The sequence below is a fragment of the Lutra lutra genome, chromosome 17 (assembly GCF_902655055.1).
Source record: "Lutra lutra chromosome 17, mLutLut1.2, whole genome shotgun sequence".
In the NCBI taxonomy this organism is placed as follows: Eukaryota; Metazoa; Chordata; class Mammalia; order Carnivora; family Mustelidae; genus Lutra; species Lutra lutra.
In genome coordinates, this window is record NC_062294.1 from 46,860,705 (window position 1) to 46,881,738 (window position 21,034).

At 52.6% G+C, this 21,034-nt stretch overlaps 1 protein-coding gene across 7 annotated transcripts; it reads right to left on the reverse strand.

The window, feature by feature from the left end:
- Positions 1 to 270: 270 nt before the first annotated feature.
- On the reverse strand, positions 271 to 20,984 carry C17H19orf47 (chromosome 17 C19orf47 homolog). Of its 7 annotated transcripts, XM_047711848.1 has the most exons (11): positions 20,910 to 20,953; positions 19,460 to 19,565; positions 16,182 to 16,234; positions 15,755 to 15,785; positions 12,393 to 12,480; positions 12,166 to 12,280; positions 10,880 to 10,961; positions 6,536 to 6,673; positions 4,453 to 4,602; positions 3,323 to 3,393; positions 271 to 1,572 (listed from the first exon to the last, which is right to left on the reverse strand). In XM_047711848.1, exons 5-11 carry the CDS (start codon positions 12,407 to 12,409, stop codon positions 1,078 to 1,080), a joined length of 1,068 nt encoding a protein of 355 aa, XP_047567804.1. In that variant the 5' UTR covers positions 12,410 to 12,480; positions 15,755 to 15,785; positions 16,182 to 16,234; positions 19,460 to 19,565; positions 20,910 to 20,953; the 3' UTR covers positions 271 to 1,077. The 7 variants fall into 7 exon arrangements, with proteins under 7 accessions (XP_047567804.1, XP_047567801.1, XP_047567802.1 ...); XM_047711845.1 differs by lacking the exon at positions 15,755 to 15,785; XM_047711846.1 differs by lacking the exons at positions 15,755 to 15,785; positions 19,460 to 19,565 and having other exon boundaries at positions 20,910 to 20,984.
- Between the last annotated feature and the right edge of the window lie 50 nt (positions 20,985 to 21,034).

A 21,034-nucleotide genomic window follows, 5' to 3' on the forward strand; every position in this document is an offset into this window, starting at 1 on the left:
AGAAACAGGTGAACTACACGGAGCGGGAGGACAGAGTGATGGAACTAGAGTCGGGTGAAGGGAAGAGGACGTCCAAATGAACGATGACCACGACCATGACTCCCCTCAGCTGGGGGCCTGCCCCACAGACATGGCCCACATGGAGCCCTGACCTCCAGGGAGCCTAGCCTCCAGAGAGAGAACCCAACCCTTCATTGCCACCCACACCTACGTTGTGCTTTATGTGAAAAACAACCCTGTGACTCACCCTGAAGGAGGGGAGGGAAACAGTTTGAAAGTCACAAAAATATATTAAAACAGCCGTTTTCTTCTTTTTCTCCCGGCGCTGGCCTCCCTTCCCGGTGACCCTTGTCTACCACCCGCCATGGGCTGTCAGAGAAAAAGATGCTCAGGACAGGAAAACCGAGGCAGCCCGCTGCAGCCCAGGGTCAGGGGCGGTCCCTCCAGCCTGGGCGTGAGGGCGGCTAACAGTCTCTACAGGCTCGACGCCACCGCCGACGAGGGGGCCGCTGGGAGGCCGGAGGCGCAGGAGGGTCAGGCAGGACGCAGCGCACAGTCGGGCCTTGCCACAGGGACAGAAAACAGAAGAGAAATGAACAGTGTGAAGAGAGGGAGAGATGGAGAAGTTAAAGGAGCGGGCAGAGGGGGCAGAGGGGAAGTCGGGACATGGGCAAGGTCGGGGGGACTCTGGGGGATGGGAAGTCTGGGGAGCTGGGGTGGACGCAGCAGATGCTGCGGGGGGGCGGGCAGGAGGGGGGAACAGAGGCGGGAAAAGAGCGCTTGGCTCTGGGAGCGGTAGAAAAGTGGGTCCTGCCAAAGGCCACAGTCAGAGAGGAGAGAGCAAAGGACATGAGAAAGGAAAGTCCTAGAGCAGCAAGGCCTGGCCACAGCGACCATCTCGGTCTCAGAATACTGGGGTGAATTCCCAGAAAGCTTGGGCCGGCTCGAATGCCTGAGGGAGACAAGCAGTGTCATCCGGGAGCCAGCAGAGGGAGCCAGCAGAGGGCCGGGCGCAGCCTCACCGGAGCCTCCACCGGAGCCAGGAGCGTGGAGAGGGGCCTGCGCCCCGCCCAGAGGCTAGAAGGTCCTGCGGCCCAGTCTTTTGAACACGCTCACTGTGCCTGCATGGTCCATCTGGGCGCCCAGGCCCTCACTGGAGCTGCTCCCCCGGGGCCCCACCAGAGTCCTCTTAATGGTGACCTTGACCTCGGCCAAGGACTTACTCTTGGTGCTTGTGACCTGGCTGTCCTGGGCCTCGGGCACAAGGGCAGCCTTGCCCAGTCTCTGGATGATGCTGACTTTGGACAGGGACTCCGGCTTCCTCTCAAGCCCAGGGCGTGAGGAAAGGGCCAAGCGCCGCAGTGTTGGCATGGCAGCTGTCGTGGCCGAGCTTGTGGCCTTGGCTTTGACAGTCAGTGCTGGCTGGGGACTGGGCTTCACCGGGCCCCGGCCCAGCTTCTTCAGGACCCCAGCATACTGCAGGACAGAGCTGCTGCTGTCATTGTCGCTGTCCCAAGCCAGATCCTCGTCCGTCTCTGGGGTGGCCCCGAGGCGGCTGAAGACTCCTGTGGGCTGCAGGGGTCAGAGACGGGACAAGTGAGTCATTTAGTCATTCAACATCCATATGCACAGAGCTGCCTCACTGTTCCTGGACTCGCTGGGAGAAACACCCATGGTGACATGGTGACACCCTAGCCAGTGGTGAGAGCCATGACGGGACATCCAGGGAACTGGCAGAACTCAAAGGAGTCTCCTGACCTTGGCTAAAGTTCAGGAGAGACTCTCTGGATGAGGGACACCTGAGATGAGATCTGAAAGTTCCAGCACGTAGGTCTAACCAACATGAGAAGACAAAGGGCAGGCCACGCACAGAGAGAAGACCATTGCCAAGGTCGACAGGGGAACAAGACAAAAGACAAATTTGGTCATTCACTCAACAAGTGTCTCCCGAGTCCTGACTATCCCTGGCCCTGCGCTCAGGGGGCTCACAGTCTAGTGGGGGAGACAGACCTGGCCGCGGAAATCACACAAACAACTCCCTAATTACAACAGCGATGCGCTGTCTGGAAGAGACGGGAGTGCTGGCAAGGAGACCGGGAAGCCTTGCCTCCTCCAGGAGTTCAGGGACACCTTGTCCGAGGTGCTGATGTGTAAGCCGGGCCCTCACGGATGAGTGGGGATGAGTGGGCCAAGAAAAGAGCAAGGGCCAAGCTCCCAAGGCAGGAATAAGAATCCTAAGTATGGAGCGCTCACTCCGTGCTAAGTAAGCTCTTCACATGGCTGCATCTTCTAGCCACGAGAGCCCGACTGTTACTATCATGCTCGCGATTAAGATTCTAGGAGGTATGGGGCGCCTGGGTGGCTCAGTGGGTTAAGCCGCTGCCTTCAGCTCAGGTCATGATCTCGGAGTCCTGGGATCGAGCCCCGCATCGGGCTCTCTGCTCTCTCGGGGAGCCTGCTTCCTCCTCTCTCTCTGCCTGCCTCTCTGCCTGCTTGTGATCTCTCTGTCAAATAAAAAAAAAAAAAAAAAAAGATTCTAGGATGTGATAAAGGTCAGGTAAGCCCTGGTGAGCAAGGGATGGAGAGGCAGGAAACGCAGCCGGGACACCTGGTGCAGTTCACGGAAGGGGACACCTAGAGCATGCCTAACCACACATCAGACGCCCCAGCCCCGTGCAGTGCAGCTCAGCTCATCCTCACAATGAGGTGGGTATGAGACAGATAAGGAAACCGAGGTACAAGAAGCTTAAGTGACATGGCCAAGGCCATGCAGCCAGGGAGTGGCAGAGCTGGATTCACACCGGGCAGGGTTCAGGCTGTGGGCTCCTAACCACACACCATCCCGGGGGCCTGCAGGCCAAGGCAAGAAGGGTGGCGTTCATCCTGACCGCGCTGAGAAGCATCTGATGCGGGGGCAGGAGGCCTGTCATGGATGTGGGCACACACTGCTGCTGTGGGGGAAGGGCAGGAAATGGGGGGAGGTGGCAGATCAGGGACGACAGACAGAGCCTTCACTGAAGCCGGCCTGGAACGGGGGCACCGGGGCATCCCTGAGACAGGGCCTGGGACGGGAGTCCCTCCAGGGGAAAGATGCCAAGGCCAGTCTGGGACACGGAAGTGGGAGCGGCCCAAGGGCAGCAGGCATGAGTTGGCCAGACCCCAGGCACTGGAAATGAGGAGAGAAGTCGAGGTGCAAAGAAGGGAACTGAGGCTGTCCGGGTGGGTGAGACGGTGCAGGGAGGATGAGGGGTTAGATGTGGGATTGACACCCGCAAGGAAGACAATTAGAGAACCTTAGGTGGTTTCCCCATTCCCAACTCACTTTATTCCCCGTCGTCGTGTCTGCCTTGGTCTCGGCACCGAGGCGGTCAAACACGGATGTCCTCTGGAGACCTGGGAGGGAAGTGAGCCCTCAGCCAGCACCTGCTGAGCCGCGCACGGAGCCCAGGCCTGGCCAAGCATCACGCATGGTGCAGACAAGGGAGGGCAGACACGGCCAGTCCAGGCCCGGGCAGCTCTGGTCCAGGCTGGCACATGCTCTGTGTCTACGCCCTGGCTAACAGTGACCCACACGTCTCTGGCTAGTGCGAAATCCACTGAAATTGACTCTTGGGCTCCTTGAGGCTGTACAAGTTCGAAACGTGTGTATGTGTGGGAAGGATTCTTAATCCTTACTTGTTCCCTTCACTCTTTTGGGGGTCATGGGCCTCTGAGAGCCTACTGACTGGTGATAAGCCCTCTCCCTACATCCCAACCCAAATGACCACTGAAAGAATGTTTATTAAATCACGATATACAAATATTTTGCAACTACTAAATGATCATTAAAAAGAGTTAAAGCCTGAGTGGGTCAGTCAGTTAAGCATCTGCCTTCAGCTCAGGTCATGATCCCAGGGTCGTGGGATTAACCCCGCCATCAGGCTCCCTGCTTCTCCCTCTCTCCGCACCTCCAACCCCTACTCATGCTCTCTCTGTCTCTCCCAACAACAATAAAAAATTCCTTAAAAAAAAAAAAGTTCTACAACAATACCTACAAAATGATGCTATTTGTGGTTTAAAACAAACTACCTAGATGGGTCTACGTACAAACACACGCGGGCGAGCTCACACTGGTCTGGGTAGGGTAACGATGGCCTGGGCTATGGAACTGAGGGGACAGAGTCCGGCGGTACTGTATGTTCTTGTGCACCATATGAGTGTTTTTCCATGAAGACACAAACACTATTCTAAAAGGAACCCTGTGGGGAAGACCCCCTCTGTACCCCAGCTATGGAAGGAACCTCAACCAGGCTCCTCTGGCTCATGATGGTTCCTACGCTTCGGGCACCTGCCCCCTGAATCTCACTAGAGCCTGCCTCTCGGCCAGTGCCCGCAGGGCCTGACCAACCCCGCACCACGCAACGAAGGGAAATGCAGTCTCGACGCCAAAGGGCACCCCTGCCAGGTTGATACCTTTCGCTGCCTGCTGCTGCTCCAGGATCTTGCGGGTCCGGGGGGTGGTGCCTTTGGGCATGTTGATAATGTACTTCCCCTCCATCTCAGCAGTGACTCGGCGCCGCTTGGTGGGAACAGCCAGGCTCTCCTCCTCCCGCCGGGCCAGGGCTGATGGGGAGAAGGGGGATGGTGAGCATCTGCTGGGATAGAATGTGCTCCTGGGTTAGGGGCTGGACACCCTGCGAAGGGCACAAATGTGCCCTTTATCTCCATGTGTTCGAATGACTGCAATCCCTTATCTTCTCAACCACTGCAGACTTTGAACCACCAAGAGATTCAGGAGTCTAGGCACAACAGGGTTGCCAGTGGCGCTCAGAATCCCTACATGGTGGCTGGCCTCTCAGGGCTCCCTGTGGCTCTGTCCCTGCCCCCAATAGGCTGACCTCCCAGCGTAGCTGGGAAGGGGGAAACTACTGGCTGATGGAATGGTTCAAGAGCTCCATCTAGGTAGAGCTTTCATGGGTGTAATCATTTTTTTTTTACATTAATCAAACTGGGGGCGCCTGGGTGGCTCAGTCATTAAACGTCTGCCTTCAGCTCAGATCATGATCTCAGGGTCCTGGGATCAAGCCCCACATCTGGCTCTCTGCTCGGCAGGAAGCCTGCTTCTCTCTCTCCCACTCCCCTGCTTGTGTTCCCTCTCTCACTGTACCTCTCTCTGTCAAATAAATAAAATCTTTTAAAATTAATCAATTAATCAATTAACCAAACTGTACACTTACAATTTGTGCACAGTACGTAAGTAAATTATAACTCACTTAGATTTAAAAAAACAAATGAATCCCCTCAACACATTTGAGCTGGTGACTCCCAGGCTCACCATCTTTTCAATACTTTAGAAATTAATCTTGGGGGTGCCTGGGTGGCTCAGTGAGTTAAAGCTTCTGCCTTCAGCTCAGGTCATGATCCTGGGGTCCTGGGATCAAGCCCCACATAGGGGTCTCTGCTCAGCGGGGAGCCTGCTCCCCCCCCCCTGCTGCCTCTCTGCCTACTTGTGATCTCTGTCAAATAAATAAATAAGTAAACAAATATTTAAAAAAAAAGAAATTAATCTTAACTTTCTTGCTCATGACACACAAATCAAAAAGGCCAGAGGCGGGGAGGAAGTGCAGGGGGCACAGGGTGTGATGGCGCCAGGCATAAGAATAACCAAGCTCCTTCTCTGGGCCTCGGTTTCCACTTGTGCCAAGATCTTTGCTGTGGGGGTGGGTCCAACAAAGGCAGAGCAGTGGGGCACACAGGAGGAGGGCTTGGAAGCCCAAAGGCTGGTGTCCTATTCCCAGCTTTCAAGCTGAGACCTGAAAGAGGAACAGAGGCCAAGCACAGAAAGTCTTTGGTGGAAGAGTGTGCTGGGAGAAGGGAACATCAGGGCAAGGGCCCACGACAGGAAGGAGCCTGGAAGGGACCCGAGGGAGGGAGCCAGGGGAAGACATGCCAGAGAAGGAGTCACATTATACAGAGCCTATAAGGCCATGCAGGTAGATGACTTTATTACTGGGACAGTGGAAAGATCTGGAGAGTTCTAGCCCAGGGTGAGAGGATCAGGTCAAAGGTCTGGAAGGAGGATCCTCCTGGTTGCTGAGAGAAAACGGTGCCTTCTGGACCTCTGACCCCTGCACCGAGCACAGGGCCTGGCACCAGCGTGGGCCTCGGTGAGCATCTGTGAAAACAGACTGAGCCCCCCTGTAATCTGCAGCGCTGTACTGAACACTTGAGCCTTTTTGAAGATGGTAATGTCAATGTTAAGTGTTCTTTCCACAATACAAAATAAACAAAAAATCGAAAACGACAGAACTGACCACTGAGAACTGCAGCACACCGCACCGGTAGGTACACGGTCTCAAGAGCTTCCTACTGTCCCCATTCTACAGACTGGGAAAGCAAGGCCCACAGAGGCGCAGGGGCTTGACCAAGCCTGAACTCTCTGGACACGCTGTAGTCTTCAAAGCACCTTGTGACCTTGGGCACGTGACCTCTGAAGACCATCCGCCAACCCACCCTCACCCCCAGCTCCTCCCACCATCCGCCCACGTCCCCTCACCGGCAGCCTTGGCACTCTTTGCTGCCATCTTGTTGGACACAGTGACCGAGATCTTGGAGGTGCTGGTGTCCGGCCGCCTGGGGGGAGTGCCAGGTGGGGAGTCGCGGTTCAGGCTGTTGGCGATCATTCGAGAGGCAGCTACAGGGAGGAAAGGAGAGAGTCCAGTCATGCCGAGGGCCCGGGGATGGAGGCCAGAATGGTGAAGGCAAACCTTGGGACTGAATGGGGAAGGGGCAGCTGGAGTCATGCGGGGGCTGCACAGCCACGATGGGGGTTGGCCAGTCTAACCAGGAGCAGGCCCACCCCTCACTGCGTGAGGGCCTTTCCTAAGGCCCTAGACCAGACTGGTTCCTGTCACACTCTCCCAAGCTCCTCTCCCGGCTCCACTTCAGCTAAGCTGGTCTGGGGATATTACTCACCCAGCAAGCGTGCACCTGTTCCTAGCACATGCTGTTCCCTCAACTGGGCATGCGGTTCCCCGAGGACCAACCAGCTTGCTCTGGCTCTTCACTCAGGTCTCCTCTCCGAGGGCACCTCCCCAGAGAAAGCTTCCTGGACCACTCCACCAGCCCGACCCTGCGCTAGGCTTGCTTTTGCCTCATAACCCTAAGTACTGCTTGACACTAAATGACACGGATGTCTCCTGGGGGGCTCTCCCTTGAGTATGCAGACCCCACCAGGAGACAAGGCCTATTTATTTCTGTATCCCCAGGGGCTGTGACAGTTCCTGGTGCATCACAGGTCCTCAATAAACATCTACTAGAAAAAATGAACCCTCTCATGGAAAATTCCAACAGGATCTACTACAAGCCCATTTTATAGGTGAGGAAGCGGGGACTCCAGACTCCGGGAGGGGTTCCTCCGCCAGGCCCCTGGGCCATGGTGAGTCCAGCTACAGCCGGGCAGCGGGAAGACATGCGGTGACCTCCCTCTGGGGATGAGGTCTCTGGAGGCCCCGGTCTTCTGCAGAGCAAGGGGGAGCTACAGCACGCAGACAGGAGGGCTGGCCCCAGCACGGGAAGGACGAGGGTCTTATCTCCAGCACAGTGTTCCTGGTTTTAGGGCCCGGATCTCGAAAGCTCTTGGGGAAGAGCTTCATGCTGCCCGGCTTACCCCATAGGCCTGGTGCTCCCCACTCCCACCTCCACCAGCTTTTAGGTTTTGGTATTCTAGCCTACCCACCCCCAAAGCCTTCCCTTTTTCTGCTGTGTGCTGCCTCTCAAAACCTAATAAAGTCCCCCACCATGACTTTCGATGCATTACACAATTATATGTTGCTTGCTTGGTTTTGAAATTATAACTACAGCATACAGGAAAAAAAATATCAAACCCACACAGACCACTTAACAGAAAGTCAACTCCCACATACCCACCACCCAGGTCAAGAACCGGAGCCTGCCCCAAGTGCTGTGATGAGCCCTGGGTGTTATGTGAAACCGGCAAGTTATTGAACCCTACATCTGAAACTAATGATGTACCGTAAGTTGGCTAATTAAATTTAAATTAAAAAAAAAAAGAAGAAAAAGAATTGGATCTTTCTGAAGTCTGGGGATTGGCCCTTCCTGATCAGGCCTCCTCCTTCCCCCTACCGGGGAAAAACAGTCGGTTTCCAGCCCTGCTCACTCCCCTGATAATGATGGGTATATACGCTTCCACAATTTTTCCAAGACTTTTCTTCAGGCAGCTCTGAAGCCAGATAGGGTGGCTTTCTGGTGAGCTGGGCAGAACCTCCCAGGATGACTGGGATGGTCTGTGATAGAAAGTAAACAGTAGAGAGGCCCTGCCTCGTGCAATGTACCCAGAGGGAAATGTCTTGCTTGAAAGGGATAAGGGATATGATGTTTCCTCATGACAGGTAAGCGCCATTTGGGTGGAAGAAAAACAACTCTGTCTTTGCCCTAATGACTCTAAGCTGTAGTTTGATGTCAGACACGCACAGATACAGACACATATATTCAAAAGCATATATTCTAGAGTGTATACAAGTGAGCGTACCAAGAATGCTGTTCTGGGACATTCTTCCACACTCCCTTTCCCTCTCTGCTTCTCCTATTCCTCCCGACTGCCTATTTTCTCCACTAGTATTTTTGTTGGTTTTAATTTTTTTTAAAGATTTTATTTATTTATTTGACAGAGAGAGATCACAAGCAGGCAGAGAGGCAGGTAGAGAGAGAGAGAGAGAGAGGGAAGCAGGCTCCCTGCTGAGCAGAGAGCCTGATGTGGGGCTCGATCTCAGGACCCTGAGATCACGACCTGAGCCAAAGGCAGAGGCTTAACCCACTGAGACACCAACAGGTGCCTCTGTTAGTTTTAATTTTTTAAATTTGTTTTAAACGAAGGCATTCAGAAGGCTATAAAAAAATACATACTGGGGCGCCTGGGCCTCAGTGGGTTAAGCCGCTGCCTTCGGCTCAGGTCATGATCTCAGGGTCCTGGGATCAAGCCCCGCATCGGGCTCTCTGCTCAGCAGGGAGCCTGCTTCCTCCTCTCTCTCTACCTGCCTCTCTGCCTGCTTGTGAGCTCTCTCTCTGTCAAATAAATAAATAAATAAAATCTTTAAAAAAAAAATACATACTGTCTGACTTCAGTTATGTACACTTGACAGACTAGCAAAAAACACTAACAAAAACAGACCATCTCTGCTGTGAGGCATCAGGGTAATCGGTGCCCTGGAGAGGGGGGAGTGACACTGGTCAGGTTTTTGTTTCTGGATTTGGATGCTGCTGGTTACACGGCTGCTGCGTCTGTGGAAAGTGATTCAGCTGTACCTTCATGATCATATGTAAGTTCAGGCAGACTGTCGAAGCAAAGAACCCCAATTTGTTCAGCTTTCCTCTGTCCGTGCCCTTGGCTGGCACTGCCCACACTGACACTGGGCTTAGCCACGAGACAGCCTTTGGCCAATGGGACAAGAGCAAGTGTTACACAAGCAGAACCTTAAGAGGTGCTCTGCACACTGGGGCCCGCCCTCTCCTGCTGCTCTAGGGCACCCTGCGATTGGCCCCATGTGGACAAGCCCAGGCACACCTGCAGGAATACGAGGGATGTGTGGCCCAGTCACCTCTGTGAGCCCAGATGACATCAAGCCAACCACCAGACATGTGAGTGAGGCCATGCTAGATTACCCAGCCTCCACCAACCTGCTAGGTGACCACTGAGATCCACTGAGCTGGCCCAGAGCAGAAGAGACTGGCCAGGACATAAAATCATGAGAAATAAAAGTCTGTGCCTGAAACCAGTTTGGGGCTCGTTAAGCAGCAAAGGCTAATATGCATATTAAATTTTTAAAGTTTATTCTTCTTTAAAAAGGTATCACACTGCTGAAAAAAAAACCAAATGTGTAAATACTGTCTGTTCTCACCATTCACGGATTCCCTATTTGCAAATTCGCCTCTTTGCTAAGATTGATTTGTAACTCCAAAACCAAAACTGTGTTAGTGTTTTTGCTGTTTAAAATGGCCCCCAGGGGCGCCTGGGTGGCTCAGTGGGTTAAGCCGCTGCCTTCGGCTCAGGTCATGATCCCAGGTCCTGGGATCGAGCCCCGCATCGGGCTCTCTGCTCAGCAGGGAGCCTGCTTCCTCCTCTCTCTCTCTGCCTGCCTCTCTGCCTACTTGTGATTTCTCTCTGTCAAATAAATAAATAAAAATCTTTAAAAAAAAAATAAATAAAATAAAATAAAATAAAATGGCCCCCAAGGGAGCCTGGGTGGCTCAGTGGGTTAAAGCCTCTGCCTTCAGCTCAGGTCATGATTCCAGGGTTCTGGGATCGAGCCCCACATCGGGCTCTCTGCTCAGCGGGCAGTCTGCTTCTCCTTCTCTCTCTCTCTGCCTGCCTCTCTGCCTACCTGTGATCTCTGTCTGTCGAATAAATAAAATCTTTAAAAAAAATAAAATAATGGCCCCCAAATAGAGTGGCAAAGTGCTTTCTAGTATTCCCACGCGATGTTCCTTACGGAGAAAATATTTGTGTTAGATTAGCTTTGTCCAGGCACGCATTACAGAGGTGCTGGCCACGAGCCCAATGTGAACGCATCAGCAACATATGACAAATGAAACGTCTTTACAGAAACATACATAAAATAAGGTCTGTGTTGATTGGTTGACAAAAGTGTTGTAAGCAGAGGCTTGCAGGAACCTAACCTTGTATTTCTTCTGGGAGCAACGACCCAGCACTCGCTCATTCAGTGTTCGCAGTCACTTTACAGAACAGAACTGCCACCAGTGAAAATCGGTGGCCGAGAGAACCTCTGTTGGCCTTGTTTCACCCCTGCAGACTCCGGGTGTGTCCCCTTTAGAGCTAAAGTGTAGGGATAAAGGGAAGGAACTCTAGGTAGGTGGGACTCACCGCTAGAGGCACCTCGGCGGATCTCACCAGGGAGGGGGCTGGGGCTGCAGGGCACGGACTCAGTGGCAGCTTTGCACATGTCCTGTGGGGGGGGGGGGGAGAAGAGCCAAACAGGTGTCTGGGTTACCACAGGGACGAGGGCACAAGGTAGGGGAAAAGAAACCTGAGCAACACTGGGAGGATGAGAGCCTGAGCTGTTAGAGAAGAGATTTCAGTACATTTCACTCCTCACCACGAGAAGGCAGAGGACAGACCCAATCTGAGAGATGCTCTGCGAAACACCTGACCGGGACTCTTCACAACTGTCAAGGTCATCAGTCACCTGGGACGACTATGGAACGGTCGGTCACAGATTCACGGAGACTAAAGGAGAGGTTAGGAGACACAAAAGCAAGGTGGTATCGCAGAGCAGAAAGAGGATATGGGGAGGTGCCTGAGTGGCTCAGTGGGTTAAAGCCTCTGCCTTCAGCTCGGGTCATGACCTCGGGGTCCTGGGATCGAGCCCTGCATCGGGCTCTCTGCTCATCAGGGAGCCTGCTTCCTCCTTTCTCTCTGCCTGCCTTTCTGCCTACTTGTGATCTCTCTCTGTCAAATAAATAAAATCTTTTAAAAAATCATAATAAAATAAAATGTATAAAGAATGGAGACAGGGAATGGCAGGCTATGGTAAGGCCTGGTGAGTGTCAGCTGAAGATTCAATGAGCTCTTCATTCCAGGTCTGGTGCTCAGTGCCCCACACGCTATCTGGTAGGTGGCCACTGCTCCCCTACGCAGCAGTGCAGTGTGAAAAGCCTGTTTCAGAGAGACTGTGGGGGGAGGAGTGATCTTCACTTGTCTAAGGTCACTGTAAGTGGAGGGGCCAAGAATGGAATAACCATGTTGTTGGCCCGGTGACTGCCTGAGTCCCCCAGGGGGAGCTCCTGTCCTGGGGACAGAGAAGAGCCCTGCTAAAGCTGATTATCATGAGGAAGATGAGAACTAGTAATGGTAAGAGAGCCTCTACCAAGGCCCCACTATTTACACTGGGGGCTTTTTATACTAGGGCTTTCTTTAACTTAATGCTTACAACCACCCTGTGAGATAGGTCTACCTATCTGCATTCTACCAGTGGAAAAAGAAAGGCTCAGAGAGGTTAGGCAACATGCCCAATGTCACACAGCAAATGGTACAACCAGCCTTGGAACTCGGGTCTGCCTGCTTTTGCTTCCAAGCCTCCTGCTGGCTCTGGTACAGGCCCCCCACCACACCGTAAACCCAGAGATCAAGGGGCTGGGCAGCACACCCACCTGGCGGTGCACCACCTTGGCGTGCTTGAGGATGGCAATGATATCGCCCACCACAGTCACGCCCAGCTCATTCATGATCTCTTTGTTGAGATCCAGCAGCATGCTCTTCTGGATCCTGCGGGGGGAGGGTCAGCAGTGAGGCCACAAGCAGGCCAGGACAGATGGGCTAGCCAGCTCCCGTCTCACCCCCTCCGCCTCCTCCCTTCCTCTCCCCTAGGCCCCCTTACCTATTATCCACAAACATCACCGCGTAATTGACAGCAGGCCCCGGAGGAATGCCGGCTTCCTTAAAGAACTGGATCCACTCAGAAGTGGCTGGGAATGGACAGGGCTCGTTATTCCCATTATTCCCTCCAGAGAAGAGCAGCCGCAAAACCACAAGAGCAGCAGCTCCCACAGATTAAATGCTTACTGCACGCCAGGCCCCCGCCAAGGGTTTCCCTCGGACAGTGGAACTCAGCCTGCCCACAACCCTGCGAGCAGCTCGCAGCATTAGGCCTCCCTCCCTCTGCCAAGGAGGAGACTGAGGCCATGAAGCCCACGTGCTTCTGCCTGACCCTTCTGGTCACAGCTCTGCCCTGAGCCACGAGGCCCCACGATCATCTTCACACAAGGCCAACGCCCAAGTTCAGGGAGCTGGGGCTTTAGGTTCTCCGGCCTGGTCCCCATCGGCAGGCCCAGCTGCTGAGGGTGACAGGATCCACAGGTGAAGGGAAAGAAGGGACACAGAGTGGGCCTACGAGCATCAGCAAGCCCGCTCCTCACCACAGAAGCAGCAAGCATAGGCTTTGGCGCCTGGGTTCAAATTCTGGTTCTGCCAGCTCCTGGCTAAGGGCCTACGGGAAGTTAACGCTTGGGGTCTCCGTTTCCTCATCCGGAAATTTTAGGATGACACTCAGGAAGGATTTACCCAGGACTTGGCAGGTCCTGTTCTAGGCAGGTGGATTCCACTGCACAAGACAACGCCCCCGCCCTCACGGAGCTCACATTCTAGTGATAAGGCGTACATCCTTGGATCACTGCGCAGAGTCCCCATAAAGGACATGAAGTGGCACCTGGCCCAGGGGACAACCTCAACTCGTCGCCGCTGCTGCTATTTATTTTACTCTGCCACCACTACCGAGCCCAAGGCCCAGAGCAAGGACACACCCACCCACCGGAGCTTTATTGTTTCTAAACTTCTCTGTTTTAGCCTCTTGGGTGTGACCTTCAAATTCACCCTGGTCTGGCCAATGGCTGTTAGATAAGATCACTGATTCTGAGAACTTCCTTTTCACATTTTAACATCTCTGAAACTAAGAGCCACCTCACAATCAAGGGTTTCACTGGCGAAACTTTTCTTTCTCATTGTATATAGCACGAAACCCCAACAATCAAAATATGAAATTTGCTAGTGCTATGCCCATTTTGCTTATAAGACCACTGAGGCATAGGGTGGGGAAAGAGACTCTGGTTTCTTCTGAAGGTAACTTCAGGGCTCGGGCGCAGGCCTGGGACCACCCTTCTGCCTACCTAGCCACAGGCCCGTCTCCCCCAGCACCCCAGCACTGTAGCCGGTGAAGATCATGCCCTAAGGACTTCTACCACAGGCCCAGGGGACAGGGGGCTTTTTTCTGCCTCACACAGGCACTATCCACCTGCCCAGGCATGGGGCCCTGGGTTCCATCAGCCATAAGCAGGCAACTTTATCTGTTAAAAAAAACCACATAATGATTCCACTTATATGAAATGTTCAGAATAGGTAAACATCTATAGAGATCTAGAGAGACAGAAAGCAGATCAGTGGTTGCTCGGGGGGGATGTGGGGGACAGGCAAAAGAGAGTGACGATTAGTTAATGGGTACGGGTGCTTTGCAGAAAGTGATGAAAAGGTTTTGAAACTGATTGTGCTAATGGCTGTAGAACTCCGAACGCAGTATAAAACCACTGTACTGTACACTTTATTGTATAAAATGTGAACTGCATCTCAATCACGCTGTTACTAAGGAGGGAAAAGGGGCCACATCACTTGCGGGGGACTAGCTGCCTGAAGCAAAGTCAAGGAACTGAGAGCATCCCCACATCGGGCCCTTGTCGTCATTTCATGTCCTACTAAAGAGGAAAATACGCTGCCAAGTGGGGCGCCCGGGTGGCTCAGTGGGCTCAGCCTCTGCCTTCGGGTCGGGTCATGGTCTCAGGGTCCTGGGATCAAGCCCCGCATCGGGCTCTCTGCTCCGCGGGGAGCCTGCTTCCCCCCTCTCTCTCTGCCTGCCTCTCTGCCTACTTGTGATTTCTCTCTCTCTGTCAAATAAATAAAATCTTGAGAAAAAAAAAATACGCTGCCAAGTAAATGGTCAGGAGCGCCCCCATTCCAGAAAGAGTCAGAGGGGACACACAATGTGTCTTGGACTCAGGACACAGCAGGAGACACACACTGGAATATTCACAGCAGCTCGTCTGTTAACAGCCCCAACCCAGAAGCAACGTGGGATCCACGGACAGAAGCAGGGGCAGGAAATACTACACAGCGGCTCAAAGGAAAGACATGGAGAGGATTCCTGGCCCTTGCATGGAACAAGAGAACACAGGACATTTAGTTCACCTAAGGTCACAACCAAACCCTCAGGCATAGGAATATTTTCTGCCTACTTGTGTACAAGTACAAAAGGCAAGGAGAGGGGTGCCTGGGTGGCTCAGTCGTTAAGCGTCTTTCTTCGGTTCAGGTCATGATCTCAGGGTCCTGGGATCTGGCCTCGCATCAGGCTCCCTGCTCAGCGGGAAGCCTGCTTCTCCTTCTCCCATTCCCCTTGCTTGTGTTCCCTCTCTTGCTGTGTCTTCTATCAAATAAATAAATAAAATCTTTAAAAAAAAAAGGGGGGGGCAAGGAAAAATGATCCCAAAATCATGGTTCATTCCCCCTGGAGGAGGTAGAGGGTCTTGACCGGGGTGGGCCCTCAGAGAGGCTGGCAATACTTTATTTCTTGACCTAAATGGTTGCGGGGTGGCGGGGGGGTTGTTTTTTTTTTTTTTTTAAACCTTTGTATTGAACTATAACTTACATACACACAAAGCACATGTAAGTCGGTAACATTCAAAAACCAACACATGCACGGAACCAGCCCCCAGATCAAGAAATAAAACATTTCCATAATCCCACAGGCACCCCCCCGCCACCACCACATTCCCTATATAGTGACATCACTCTGTTTTTCGAGGGCCACCGCCACTTTCCCACAGCATGGACTGGTCCTGCCTGTCCCTGTGCTTCATAGAAATGGAATCATAAAGATGCAGTCTGGGGGTGCCTGGGTGGCTCAGTGGGTTAAGCCACTGCCTTCGGCTCAGGTCATGATCTCAGGGTCCTGGGATCGAGCCCCGCATCGGGCTCTCTGCTCAGCAGGGAGCCTGCTTCCTCCTCTCTCTCTGCCTGCCTCTCTGCCTGCTTGTGATCTATCTGTCAAATAAAAAAAAAAAAAAAAAAAAATCTTAAAAAAAAAAAAGATGCAGTCTGACGTTTACCTTCTCTCATCGCTCCCATGACCACATAAAGATGTCTTATGTACTTCTCTATATGTACAAATCTCAAAAGCGGTACAAGCTACCCACTAACCTCAGAGCTTTGGCAACCCCAGAGTGCAGAGCTGAAAGAGAAGATAGTGATAAGGCTTACGAGAATCCTAATGGCTGACATTTGTCAGAAGCGTGCCCAAAGTCTGACATGCACTAACCTCCTTAATCCTTACAACATCCCAGGACGTAAGGCCTGTGAGTATCTCCATTTTACATGTGAGAAAACTGAGGCTCTGCTGGGTTTCACATCACAAGTTCTTTAAGGCTAGACTGTGCCATTGGGAGGTCAAGATACAGAGTGGCTAGGCCCTGGGCAGGCCGTGGCCCCACCTCCACAGTGCTCCCAGAACAGCTGTTCCTGCCAGTGACCTGGCTCTCCCTCCCCCACTTCGGCTCCCCTCCCCAAGGTCATACCTCAGAAAGGGCAGTGGGGAGGGGGACCCCCGGAGAGAAGGCCACAGACTCACCCATAGTCACTGAGACCATTGTCTCCCTGGGCCCTGGTGCTGCTCCCAAGAGCCTGGAAGAGAGAACAGCGGGAGAGGGCCCATGAGTCGCTGCAGGCTGTGAGTGTTTCCCTCGTTGCCTGCCTGCCTGCCTGTGGGCCAGAGGAGAGTGCCTGGGGGCTCACAGCCCAGGAATAGCCTGAACAGCTGGCAGGAAGTCAGCCTGGGACAGTGCTGCCACCACAGCTCCCGCTGCTGCCTGGGACCAGCGGGATGAGACCCAGCGACAGCAAATGTCCACAGCTCCATCCCCGCACACCTCAGAAGTTTCTGGCTGGGATAAGAAAGTGATAGAGGAAAAAAAAGACATCTTCCCCCACAACACACCACACCGACCCTCACTCAACACTTTAACCATAAATACCCATTAGTCATCCATTCATAAATTATTTACTGACAACTTACAAGGTGCGAGGCACTATTCTAGGAGCTAAAGATACTGCCGTGAACAAAAATACAGGGGCGCCTGCGTGGCTCAGCGGGTTAAAGCCTCTGCCTTCTGCTCAGGTCATGATCTCAGGGTCCTGGGATCAAGCCCCGAATCAGGCTCCCTGCTCAGCGGGGAGCCTGCTTCCCCCTCTCTCTGCCTGCCTCTGCGTACTTGTGATCTCTGTCAAATAAATAAATAAAATCTTAAAAAAAAAATACAGAGGGTGGCATCTAGGTGGGGACAGAGGAGGAAGGATGAGAGAGTAAACAAGCAAAATGGATCATGATTTGGTGAGTCAGAAAGCCCTCAGTGTCACCCAGAACACAGGGAGGGCCTGGCGAGGGAGGGAGGGGGTTGTGATTCCAAACAGGCTGAAGAGGAGAGACCGCTCTAAAGCGACATTTGGAGACCCCAAAGGAGGCGGAGGAGTGAGGCCTGTGGTTTCACAGAAGAAGAGTGTTCCAGGAGAAGGTACAGCAAGTCCAGTGCCCTGAGCCAGGAGCCCATTGGGCATAGATGCGGGACAGCACGAAGCCAAGGTGACTACAGTACAGTGAGTGAGGGGACAGCGGGAGGTGGGGAGACAGGGGGAGGAGAGCAGGAGGAGCTGAGGGCAGAGAGGTGGGCCACTACACCATGAGGAGCCTGGTAGGAGAAATGGAAAACCAATGCCTGCTTAGATAAGATGAGCAGGTGCCAGAAAGCTGTTCAGGACATATTAGCACCAACGGGGACTTTCCCCTGAACGTTACTGGGCATCTAGGTGGTTCAGTCAGTTAAGCGTCTGTCTCCGGCTCAGGTCATGGTCCCAGGGTCCTGGGATCAAGTCCCGAGCTGGGCTCCCTGCTCAGTGGGGAGCCTGCTTCTCCCTCTCCCTCTGTGCTCCCTCTGCTTGTGCTCTCACTCTCTCTGTCAAATAATAAAATCAGGAAGGAAGGAAGGAAGGAAGGAAAAGAAAAAAAGAAGTAAGGAAGGAAGAAAAGAAAAGAGAAAGAAAAGAAAGGAAACTAAAGGGAAAAACTTCCTTGCCTGATGATTCACCTCCATCTGCCTCCAGGGCCACTTAGCCCACTCAGCCGTCCTGCTCTTCTCTAGTCCCGCCCTCTCCTCTAAGCCCTCTGCGCTCTTCCTACACTCTGCTCCCTTCTACGCACTCTGGCCCCTGACTCCTTTTTTTTAGATTTTATTTATTTGAGAGAGAGAGAGAGAGAGAGCATGATAGTGGGGGAGGGGAGCCAGAGGGACAAGGAGACTCCCCACCGAGCAGGGAGCCCCAGGACCCTGAGATCATGACCTGAGCCGAAGGCAGACGCTTAACCAACAGAGCCACCCAGGCGCCCCCCGGGGCCCCCAATTCTGATCCTTCTCCATCATCCCTCCTCGGCTTGCTCCACAGGATGCATTAGTCCCTTTCTGCTCACCTTCATACACAATCTGCCCCTCCCTGCTTCCATTCTAATGGTACAACAGAGATGGTATGACAGTAAGGACTCTGGAACCAGACCTTGGGGCTCATATCTGGCTCTACCACTTCCTAGCCACATGGTCTCTGCAAGCTACTTCCCCAGTCGGGTCTGGTGTCCCCATCTGGAAGTCAGGACCGCACAGATGTTACTTCCCTCAAAGGAAGGCTGGAACACCCAATGAACTTTTATGCTCAGAACACCTGAGGCAGTGGCCATGCCCCCTAAGAGTGTGGAAGTGTTGGCCAGTCTCACCTCCCAGGCCTCCCGTCTTAGCTGACACCCAGGAGCTTTGCCTGCCTCCCGGTTTTCCACAGAAGCTCACCTGTGCCTGGAATGCTTTCTTATCCTGGCCTCCTGGCAAGCTCTCCTTCACTCTGTTTGGCTGTCACCGGCTTTGGGAGCTTTCCCGAAGTCCCCAGATGTGGGACTCTCCCCTCTGCCTCCAAGTGGGGCTCATGCTGACCTTCTCTGGCTGCTGTTGCGTCTCTTGTTGATGAACAAGACCACAGACATCACTCTGCCCCTGTACTGGCCTCCTAAGATCTACTCTGCCTTCTGGATTTTGCCACTGGACAAAGACAACACCACCAGCAGCTCTGAAAGAGCAGGGCATGGCGAGTCTTCAATGTATCACACAGAAAAACAACATGTCACATACCAAGCACTGATCATGAACCAGGACCGGAGCCAGGCCTCCTGCTGACACCTCACTACCTCCTCAGGAGGGAGGACTATTATTAGCCCCATTTTAATCGATGAAAAAAAAACTGACTCATCGAGGTGCAGTCATTTGTCAAATGCCACATCCACCAAGTGACTTCACTGGGATTCGAAAACAAGTTCTCCCTGATTCCACTGGCCATTTGGTAACTCCTGTTGAAGGCCTATGGTGCCAGGCACTGAGTATACACAGCTCAGTGTCTCCTCACAACCACCTGGGGTAAAAAAAAAAAAAAAAAAAAAAAGTTAGGGGCACCTGGGTGGCTCAGTGGGTTAAGCCTCTGCCTTCAACTCAGATGATGATCTCAGGGTCCTGGGATCGAGCCCGGCATCAGGCTCTCTGCTCGGTGGGGAGCCTGTTTCCCTCCCTCTCTCTCTGCCTGCCTCTCTGCCTACTTGTGATCTCTCTCTCTCTGTCAAATAAATAAAATCTAAAAAAAAAAAAGTTAAAAACGATCCCCATGTTAAAAATGAGAGTGGCAGGTCCCAGGTCACACAGCAAGGAACTGTAGGGCCACAACTTGAACCCAAGTCAGTCTTAATGCCTATGACTAACACTGACTGATAGACTACTACAAGCCAGGCGCTGTGGTCAGTCTTTCGAGGTGTCAGTTAATGCTTACCAGAAGCCTTTGAGAACTGGTATCCTCTCCCTACGGCGGCAGAAGTCCCCCGGCTGGACTCAATTGCCTCTTTCCTCCATTAAAAGACCATCTCCAGTGATCCTTTCTGAACAGTGAAAATTGGAACATTAATAATAATAGCAAATGACAGTTTCTAAAACTCACGTAATTACCATATATCAGACTCCCTGGCTAAGCCCTTGAAAGGCTTGGATCTATGTCCTGACTTTGCCACTTCCAAAACCCCACCCTTGGGGGTCAGGGGTTAACCTTAACCTTTCTGGATCTTACTTCCCTCAACTATAAAACAAGAATATAGGAGTATATGGTCTTAAAATGGTTAGAGGGATGAAGTGAGTTCACAAACACCAAGTCCTTAAAACAATGCTGGGCAGATGATAAGTGCTATGTACATAAGCATTAAATAAATCAAACTCCGGTGAGCTAGAGAAAGGGGAGGACAGTCACTGACCTAATGTCAGCCACATGCAAAGGGTAAGCAAAGAACAGAGTACAACCTGACAGGGTCTGTGGGACCACGATAGTCCCTTTTCAATTCTCTTTCAGCTTCTGTCTACAATTTAAATAGACTATTCTGCTTCTGTTGTATTTCAGGTTATGTTTTCCTTCCTTTTGCACCCAGCAGTGCTAGTTTTCCCTTAGTACGCCAATATGAAATTTTCTTCTCAAATTAATTGACTGGAGAAAAATGCATCAGTGCTTTTAAAGAAGAAGAAAAATCTAAATCTATGAGATGGGGCAAAATTAGTCAAATAGGAAGTGGCAGGATGTCCATTTGGCCAATTCCAGATTCCAAGTTTTTCCTATTGCTGTCTCTGAGCTTCCCCCTACTCCGTTCTTCCCTGGAAGTCCCAACTACACCAATAATTCTCATTATCATTATTAACATAGTCCCAATACATTGAGCATATAGTGCAAAACCCCATGCTAAGGGATTTACACGCACATTTCATCAGCATCCTCACAACGACCCTATGATATAAGACTATTAACCCTCATTGTATAGATTAGGAAAATGAGCTCCAGAGAGGTTCAGGCACAGGCCCACTGCCACAAAGCTGGGCTGGGACTTGCACGGAAATCGGCGGGCCTCCAATTGCACACTCCCACACCCAGATCTTCCACGCCAAGCGCAAACATTTATCATCGCTACAGTATTAACAGTACTAGTACAGTAACGAAGTGCGCAGTGTGCTAGGCGCTGAACTAGGGTCTCCGACATGCGCGAGCAGACCTCCCACTCTAAGCCCTAAGGAGGATGCTACGGTCAGATTCTGGCCCCCATTCTACAGAGGAGGAAACTGAGGTTCAGAGAAAGAAGTCGCTTGTCCGGGCCGCAAAGCGACGCCAAGACTGATTTCAGAACTAAGACGCCATCCATCCCCTCCTCATCTTGCCCGGTCCCACCACCCCGTGGCCCGCGCCTCACCTGACCCTCGGAGCCCGCGCCCACACGCGCGGCCCGCCCTCCTAGCCCGCCGCGCCAACTGTCAGACCCTCCTCTCTCAGCCCGGCAACCCTCCCCGGAAGTACCGCCCTCGCCACCGGAAGCTG

Coding starts and splice junctions, on each gene's coding strand:
- C17H19orf47 (XM_047711846.1), bottom strand. Junction 12,281..12,392: donor GTGATGTTTGTGGATAATAG/GTAAGGGGGCCT, acceptor CTCCCCCCGCAG/GATCCAGAAGAGCATGCTGC. Junction 1,573..3,322: donor ACACGACGACGGGGAATAAA/GTGAGTTGGGAA, acceptor TGACCCCTGCAG/CCCACAGGAGTCTTCAGCCG.